Here is a 9,615-nt window from a genome sequence, read left to right as displayed (position 1 = left end):
TCACAAATAATGACCAATCAATCAATCAATCACATTTTATTTGTATAGTGTATTTTACAGCAGTTGTCACAATACGCTTTACAGACAACCCTGGCCTAAACCCCGACAAGCCTAAGGCAACAGTGGCAAGGAAAAACTCCCTGTGGCAGATGGGAAGAAACCTTGCAAGGAACCAGGCTCAAGGGGGAAACCCATCCTCCTCTGGTCAGCTCAGGGTGGCGACTGGTGACCAACGTTTCAGTCAGTTTTATAATGAGTCATGGTAGATTACGCTTGCTTCATTGTTCCTGTGAATAAGTGATACCAAGCACACAACACACTCCCATCACCAACACGCACCTCACACTACACACTCCCATCACCAACACGCACCTCACACTACACACTCACATCACCAACACACACCTTACACAACACACTCCCATCACTAACACACGCCTCACACTACACACTCCCATCACCAACACACACCACACACTCCCATCACCAACATACACCTTACACAACACACTCCCATCACCAACACACACCACACATAAAAAAAACTCCCATTATAAACACACACCTGTCATAAAACACTCCCCAGGAGGCGAAGTTTCAGCACACAGGTATTTATTGTAAATGTAGGAAAAAGTTAAATGGCACAAAACAGTCTTTGGGGTGGGGGGGGGGGGTGGGGGGTGTGCATTGAAAGAGCGGTACAGGATAGCAGACCTATTATTGACGGGCGTTATGTATTCAACATAGTGACTTAAATATCAAGGGAAAAGAAAATAACACAAAAATAAATAAATAGCGATACCGGGAAACGTCAGCGGGATGAGAAGGGAAACGGAACGTGGCGAAGTGCGCGGGCGCAGCCTTGCAAACAAACGAGCCGTGCCACCCCCCGGGGTCTGGCGACGCCGGACGGGCGAAGGGGTCCAGGGGCACCGCGCCCACAGGACGGGAAGGGGGAGGGGGCAGAAATAGGCCCCTCCCACAGGCGCAGGGACAGGAGAAACCGAATAGGACAAGGCTTTTTAGGAGCTGCACACGGTCAGGCCCCAAACCGTAAAAGGCAATTATTAATAACAGGAATAATAAAAAACTATATCACTATATTTATATATATATATAACTGTCTATATCAGTAATAATGGCAGTTGAAAATGAAAATGTAGGGTTGTGTCATCATGCAATACAAACAAGTGAAAAAAAATAAATATAGCATAACATGCGGAAAAAAAAAAACACATTTCCAAAATAAAGCAAGGATTTCAGTAGTAATTCTCCCATTATACAGTAGCTTATAAACCTTTATTCAGCTTGTTCCTTATCAGTGTTTCGAGGGGCAATTAGAAGAACGATATCCTACCATTATATACATCTATTTACATGGCACTCTGTCCCGTCTTGCTAGAAAATGCTTTCTCTATGCCCGTGTAAAACAGCTTACACTTTGCTGAGAACACACACCGTTAAAAACAACCGTGGCAAAGAACTGGCTGCACCTTCAACCTATAGCACCAAGGGTGGGGGGGGGGGGTGTCGTCAACAAAAATCGATTTCAATTTCAATGAGGGGTAAAAAAGAAAACATCAGCAAGACTAATAAATAAACATTACATTTTTTAAATGACCTGTTCTTTTTTTCTGCCATGATGGGGATGAAGGTTGATTTTTTTTTTTGGGGGGGGGGGGGGGGATGGAGGATCATCGTGGTTTGAGGAGTGCTCTGTACATGGCAAACCCCAAAACAGCAAACACTGTGGCACCAACGCTGGCCCGAAGCCAAAAGCCAGAACTCTTCGTGTCACCCTGGGTCACGTGTCTGTGCCAGAGAGACAGAGAGGGACAGAGGGAGAGAGTGAGGGAGAGAGAGACAGAGAGAGTGAGGGAGAGAGAGACAGAGAGGGGGGGGGAGACAGAGGGAGAGAGTGAGGGAGAGAGAGACAGAGAGAGTGAGGGAGAAGAGAGAGAGAGAAAGAGACAGAGGGAGAGAGTGAGGGAGAGAGACAGAGAGGGGGAAGAGAGAGAGAGAGAGAGAGAAAGAGAGAGAGAGGGGGAAGAGAGAGAGAGAAAGAGAGAGAGAGAGAGAGAGAGACAGAGGGAGAGAGGTGAGGTAGAGGGGGAGAGGGGGATAGAGGGAGAGAGCGAGAGAGAGAGAGAGGGAGAGACAGAGAGAGGAGGGAACGAGGGAACCAAAGGTGGCAAGAGAGAGAGAGAGCAGAGATGAGACAGAGAGCAGGTTGAGACAGAGATAGACAGAGAGAGAGGATCCAGAGATAGAGAGAAAGACAGAGGAAAACGTAGACGCTATCAGCCTGTGACAGGGAGCAGTAGTGTAATGCAGGGATAGCAAGGTCAATTCAAAGTGCGCCAAATTAAGCCAGAGGAAAGGCATCTAGCTTTAAGTCCAAATAATCCAATTTCCACATTTGCAAATATTTTCAATTCCCACTTATTATGTACAAAGACTCAAATAGCACACTCCTGAAATGACTGGGCTGACTACGTCAAGTTACCAGTAAAGAATCCCAGCTTTCTCAGAATTCAACTTTACACCCGGCTTTAAAATGATCAAACCTTTGTCTTATTTGGCCAAACCGCTTGAAGGAATACAATGAGAACAACAGGATATTAGGAGACAAGACAGAAAAAAATGTATGTGCATTTCTGAACGTGTATTCTGCTGTAGGTTTTGTGAAAGGAAGTTTACCTTCGTATAGCCTTGAAGGACTGCTCTATACAAAACTACAGTCTGACTGTAAGGTTAGTGAGTCAATACTTAGTAATAACTAGTAAGAACAAGTTAACTAACTAATGAAGAGAAAAAGCAACATTACAACACTATTATAAAACACAAGTCAGTTACAGATGGGGTCAATAACAATTGAATTCAAATAAATTGAAATTCAATATTATAGCCATTTTTAAATTGAATTCCAATTAATTTCTTTAATTCACCAAGTTGAAATTGAACCGATTCCAATCCTGGCGACAGTCCATCGTTCATACTTATTATTTTTTAGTCCAGCACTGAAACATATAAGTGCATAAACTTCAAAAAGATTGCATTGATTAAAGTAGGACAAAAGTGACACAAAGTGACAACATATAGATGGCGCACACACACACACACGCTAGATTTTCATTAACAAAGCCCAGTAAGCCTACAATGTGGAATAAACATGGATGTGGATGAAGGGGGGGGTTCGGGGACAACAAGGGGGTGGTGGGGGGGTGGGGGGGTTAATCTGTGTGACCCTGGCGGTGCATTCAGGCACTAGGCAATAATAGCTCCCATTGGTCAAAACATTTGGCGGAATGTTTAAGTCCCTTTAACTCCCTCTATACAGCAAACAGGCAGTCAAACTCTTGATATGAAAAGAAAACTCCAAAACAAAGCCAGTACCCCAACAACACCATCCTCAGTCCCTACTCCTCCACCTTCACTCCGATACCCCAAAACCACCCCCCCCCACCACCCCCCACTATAATCTACCCGCACCCACTCTCCTCCACATTACATCCTAAACCCACTCTAGTCAACCGTAGATACCAGCGGTAGTCTCCACCACCTACTCCTCCACCCCCACCCCACCCTGTCCTTCCCTCCACCCAGATCTACTGCATCCCTGGACACCTCCCTCTCCCTCCGCCCGCGGCAGGTGCTTTACCTGTGCGTAGCGCGGCAGGTGCTTTACCTGTGCGTAGCGCGGCAGGTGCTTTACCTGTGCGTAGAGGGGCGCGCGGAAGACTCCATGTAGGCGGATTCCTCGACGCGGCTGACCGCGTGAACCTGCTGGGTCAGGCTGGACTCCGCGTCCGGCAACAGAAGGGCGCCGAGCTCGGCGACGCGGGGACGCAACCTAGCGCACACCGCACACAGCGTGCAGGTTCAACAACCACAACCGCGTGCCACACAGGCCCCCACAACGCCACCTGTACCACCCCCACGCTCATGCCACACACACACACACACACCCCGCACTGCAGCTAAATCAACAGTAAACCCCCCCACCCTGACACTGTGACTAAAAATCACCAAATCATCAAAGCCCATTGAAACACCCCCCATTAAAACATAAGAATTCACTCCCCCCCCCCCCAATATTTTTTTATATATATATTATTTTATTGCCTATAAATATTAAGTAATATTTTGAAATACTATTCATGAATAGTGCCCATGGACAGTACGGTGTGTGTGTGTGTTAGGCCACGCCCACTCCGTCCCAACAAATGTTACAGGAGTGAGGAGGCCCCACAGTTAGTGCGAGAAACGCGTTAGACGCCAGACCGCGTTAGGCCCACACATGCCCAAGGTCGACTGTCAGAGGCCCAAGGTCACCTTTCCAAGGCCCAAGGTCACCTTTGCGAGGCTCAAGGTCACCTTTCAGAGGCCCAAGGTCACCTTTCCAAGGCCCAAGGTCAGCTTCGCGAGGCTCAAGGTCACCTTTCCAAGGCCCAAGGTCACCTTTGCGAGGCTCAAGGTCACCTGTCAGAGGCCCAAGGTCACCTTTCAGAGGCCCAAGGTCACCTTTCAGAGGCCCAAGGTCACCTTTCCAAGGCCCAAGGTCACCTTTCCAAGGCCCAAGGTCACCTTTCAGAGGCCCACGGACGTCCTGCATCTCACCCCCGCTAGCTTTCAGGTGAGCTTCACCATGACAACGGGCTAACAACGTGGTACAATGTACTACAAGAAAGGAGAAGCAGACTTTCACCCAAACGCAATAAGAAATTATGGGATAATCACAAGATGAAAGGAAACACAAACAGACTCAAGAGACACTCAGAGAAAGAATACAGCATTTCCCATTACCCTCACAGCTCATTACCCGAATCCCAAAATTCACCCAAAACCCCGTCTCCCACGACCCAGAAGAGACGTCACTCTGGACAGGTGTGGAAATCCCCCAGGGCCCATCTCAGTTCCCACCGAAACTACACCATCGGTTCACAGCCCATCCAGGCTTCTTTCTGACAGAGAGAAGCGCACTGGCACACAGAAAAACAAGCTGAAGCAAACTGACTCAGTCTATGAAAATCACACCCTCCTCTCTCCAACTCTCCCACACCCACACACACGCACACACACACACGCACACACGCACACACATGCGCACACACACACGCACACACGCACCCACACAGAGTTGTACTTTTCATAGCTCTAGTCTAAACAAAATGCTTTGACAGGATGACCAAAGATGGTGTCTCAGGGAGGACTTGGAAGGATTGAGAAAAGCCCCTTAAAAACACTGTGACCCAACGCTGTGACCCAACACAGACCCAACACTGTGACCCAACACAGACCCAACACTGAGACCCAACGCTGTGACCCAACACAGACCCAACACTGAGACCCAACGCTGTGACCCAATGCTGAGACCCACCACTGAGAACCAGCACTTTGACCCAGCACTGTGACTGATCACAATGACCCAACACTGAGAACCAACATTGAGACCCAATGCTGAAAACCACCACTGAGACCCAACTCTGACAACCAGCACAGAGGCCCAACACTTTGACTGAACACACTGACCCAACACCATGACCCAACACCGAGACGGCCAGGCAGAAGCAGTGTTACGGGGACACACCGGACGCCGGCGGTTAAAAGGAGGTGAACAGGTGCAGGAGGAAGAGAAAGAGAGCGAGCCAAACACAAGAAAATGAACACCTATGGGCGAGAAATAACAGAACACACAAAGGAGCAACACATTACAGACAGAACTGAGCTAATGAATAACTCACACACACACGCGGGCAATCGCGCGCGCACACACACACACCGGTTTACCAAGTGAGACTTTCTTTGGGAAAATATTCAGCAGTGTCACTGATATGTAAAGATGTACCAGTACGTGTCACTCATATGTAAAGAAAGGCAAAGCTGCTGTCTTTACAACCGGAGACACGTTTAGACAAAATTACGAAAATAACATGGGAGGTAGATTCTGGAGGGTTTTTTTTTTTTTTTTTCCTTCCTTCCTTTTTTTTTTTTTTTTTTACTTTTCTGTGAGGATCATCATGAATAGAAATAGGCCGAAAACAATCCAGAAAACAATTGTGATATTCTTCAAAAATAAGGAAGCTCTTCATTTAAAAGCTGCACGCTCCCCCCAAAAGGTGAACCACCATCAGCTTGACCGCAGTGACGATTAATAAAACAGTGGGAAACAATCTACATTTAAAGGCATACTACGCAGGATTCTTTTCTTGAAAAATATTTTTAAAAATCATGTTCAGTCCCATCTATGCTGCACTGGCAATCTCTGTCTCTGCTCACGTTCTCCAAAAGCCATGGGGCAGGGCTCGTTCAAAAACCAGACAATCTTAGAATTGCTTTTCCTCGGTGGTGACTGCCTAAGTTCACAAAGGGGATGAAAATCGATGTGGAGTTGGCATGTTTTCAGCTGGATCTGTAAGGAGGCCTAATGTGACCTCTGGCTATCCAACTAGGTATGTTAGGTAGCTACATGGCCTAAGTCAGGTACATGAAGTAAGTAGGCGGGGTTGAAGACAGAGGTGACTTCTTTGATTGTAAACACAGGACCACAGCAAGGCAAAAAAATCCTGCATAGTATGCCTTTAAGTTCCTAAAAAAATGTTAGGGATATTATAAAACTGAAATTAATGTTATACATTCACTTTCTTACCTCCAGAAATGTCTTTTGACCCATAAAATGACAGCCCCTCATGGCATATTTTTTCCAAGACCTCATTTCCAAAATAAAAGTTTGAACAAGGAACTAACGTCCAGCTTTAAATTTCAAAAAACATTTCTAGAGGTAAGAAAATGAAAGCATGACATCAATTTCAGTTTTAACTATTTTTAAGTTAAAAGGTGTTTTATGTGTTTTTAAGTGTTATACAATGTTTCCAATTAACAGAAAAACTAGACTGGAAAGAAACACAAATTTACGGGGTGGTTAATTTAAGTTCAAAAAATTATTTCATGTTTACATTTCTCCCCAACCAAACCAATCCCACAGCTGTTAGTTCAGAGTAATACACTGCATATCCTCATTTTATCCTGAAGCTGCTTTATTTAACAATAAATTAAACTAAGTTTATAAAATGTATTACAGACCATATTTACTCAAATCCAAGCCTTTTTGCCAAAAGGGGGGTTACCAGGATTTTTGTCATGGGGGGGCCTAGGGGTAGGGTCACAGACTCAGTAGGGGGAGTGCCACACTATCTCCAACAGTGATACTAGCCAATTGTAACGAGCTACTTTTTGTGGGAAAAACAGGGGCGGCAGCTAGGGTGGCCAATCAAATTCCAAAGGTTGCCAGTGCCACTCCAGCCAGCCCACTGAACGCGCCCCCGCACACACGACCACGAAGAGGCTTACTCTCAAACTGCATTTCTGGACGATTTATCCATTTTCACCAAAATTACAACATAATCAAAAAACTTTCAACATGTGAAGAACACAGTTTCAAAATTTCAAGATTTCAAGAACAACTGTAGATAATACAAATAGTTCTACTCCTTTTTCCCCAAATTTTAAACTTCACACTTCGCGAGAGCAGTGGAGGTAACGGCTCAGCCAGGGTTCAACAGAGCTTCAGAGCTTTCCAGAAAGTTCCGTCATGCAAAAGCTTCTCCAATAAAGGCCACTGGTTAAATTTTTTTTTTTTTTTTTTTTTTTTTAACCTATGTGGACTTACAACAGAGAGAAATAAAATGGCCATGGTCCAATCTAGTATATGTATGTACTGTAAATCCAATAACCAATCAACCCTTTCTGTCCTTTCAACGTGCAAAGTTGCCTTTTGGATATGCAGGGTAAAAACCCAGAAAGATTATAAAGAGCAAAAAAAAAAAAAGCTAACAGGATGTTAAGTTTGTATGTTAGAGAAAAGTGCAGTCAGAACTAAGCCCCAGCAGGGGGTGGGGCGATGGGGAGGGAGGGGGGGGGTGTAGAGATTAGAGATTCGTGGACCTGTTTAAAACGGCAGCGCACAGCCTGGCCTTTACAGTCTGCAGCAGCTCAGAGAGGAGCAGGTTCTGACAGATGCAGTAGGTACACCTGTTCCAGGTGCACATACAGCACAACCGGGCGTGGCTGAGGAAACACACACACACACACAGGAAGACCAGGTCAGTGCCATCCACTGTGCAAGGACCGTCACGCCTCGCTGGCGCCCCCTCATGGCCACACCGTCTCAGTGCAGGGCACAGGCACAGGGGGGTTGATGTGCAAGAAGAAGAAAAAACATTTTTTAAATAAAAAATAATAATTACAATAAAATGAAAGCTTGAAGTTGACACCAAATCTGCTACGATGCCAACTGGTAATTAAAAGTTCTAACAGGCTGGGCTTAAATCATGTCTTTCAGAAAAGGGCTGCATTAGTATCACTGCTTAAAGTGCAAATGAGCAAATTTAAAAACCCGTCTTTGCCAACCTCAAACGGATGTTGAAGTCACCAACAGTGATTCAAAATGGAACAACTGACAAGATAAGGTGATTTATGATTAAATTAAATTAATATATTTTGCTGGTTGGCTTTTTGCTCTATGAGCATGTACACAAACCATGTGCAAAAGTGCATTAAACAAAGAACAAAAACAACCCAGCACCATCGGCCTCAAATCCCGCCCCCACTGATTTGGGCCAATCGGATACGTCGGAAGGAAGGATCAGAACACATCACAGAGACGCCAGGAACAGACAGGAAGGGAAAATTCATGTAATACGACTTGCTTTTTACGCACAGAAACATGGACAGTTGTCCCAAGACAAAAAATAAATGAACAAGCGCCAGTAATTTAGCCCAGCGCAAGTCAAAATCTGCTGATTACCCCCAAGCTCCGTTTCGGGCCTGCTTCAGAAAGCTCTGTAAACCAGCTCTCCTGATTCGATTATTGGTCTCCCCTTCACCCCCACCGAACCTCACCTCCGGCCACTTGATAATCTTGATCCGGATCCTACATCAGCACTACAATACCCGATTCAACTAATTAACTAATCATGGTCTTCAATCAAGACCTTGACAAGAACATTCAGGTGTTCTAGTGCTGGGCTAAAACAAAAACCCGCACCGGCCCTTTTCAGACGGGACTGCACACCCCTGTCCTACACAGCCATCTCCCTTCCCCCTTATGATACTCTGAGCCTTCCCAGAAGCACTTGCAGCACCATCAGCCCGGTCACTGAAAATCTGGCCGCATTTCTCCCGTTAATTCCATCTTGTTGACCTGCATACAGAGCCGCCTGCCTTGGCAATTCCCTCCTGCTGCTCATAACGTTCGCATCGCTCAAAACACGACCCACTTTCCCACAACACACTCTGCTGGAGGTCTTGAGTTATCAGATATGATTACGACCACTGTGCTTTCCTTACAAAAAAAGTGTGGCCTCCTCATTCAGTTCTTGCTGCTCACACTTCTGTTCTGTTTAGCCCACCTCCCCTTCCCTTAAGTGGCTTTTGTCACTTGCCAGGCGGCCATTGTAAATAAGAATTTGTTCTTAATGACTTGCCTGGAGGAATAGAGTTCACTATCAGGACTCTCTGATCCACATGACATGGAGATCAGTGGATCCGCGGAGTGCCTACGCTAAACCGGGGGGGGGGGGGCACAGGGGGGGCTGGAACACACCGGAAGAGCAA

The 9,615-nt window shown here is 46.0% G+C and overlaps 1 protein-coding gene across 1 annotated transcript in view; it reads right to left on the bottom strand.

The window, feature by feature from the left end:
• Nucleotides 1-595: 595 nt before the first annotated feature.
• The window catches only part of LOC135243779 (mitochondrial Rho GTPase 1-A-like), a 21,065-nt gene continuing 12,045 nt past the window's right edge, over nt 596-9,615 (bottom strand). Inside the window, exons 18-20 of the mRNA XM_064315803.1 lie at nt 7,945-8,067; nt 3,716-3,853; nt 596-1,812 (exon numbers count right to left, since the gene is read on the bottom strand). Of these exons, the coding sequence (XP_064171873.1) occupies nt 1,695-1,812; nt 3,716-3,853; nt 7,945-8,067 (379 nt within the window). The 3' untranslated portion in view covers nt 596-1,694. The remainder of the gene's footprint in view (nt 1,813-3,715; nt 3,854-7,944; nt 8,068-9,615) is intronic.

This window comes from Anguilla rostrata, chromosome 17 (assembly GCF_018555375.3).
Source record: "Anguilla rostrata isolate EN2019 chromosome 17, ASM1855537v3, whole genome shotgun sequence".
Taxonomy (NCBI): domain Eukaryota; kingdom Metazoa; phylum Chordata; class Actinopteri; order Anguilliformes; family Anguillidae; genus Anguilla; species Anguilla rostrata.
This window is presented reverse-complemented; position numbering and strand designations above follow the sequence as displayed.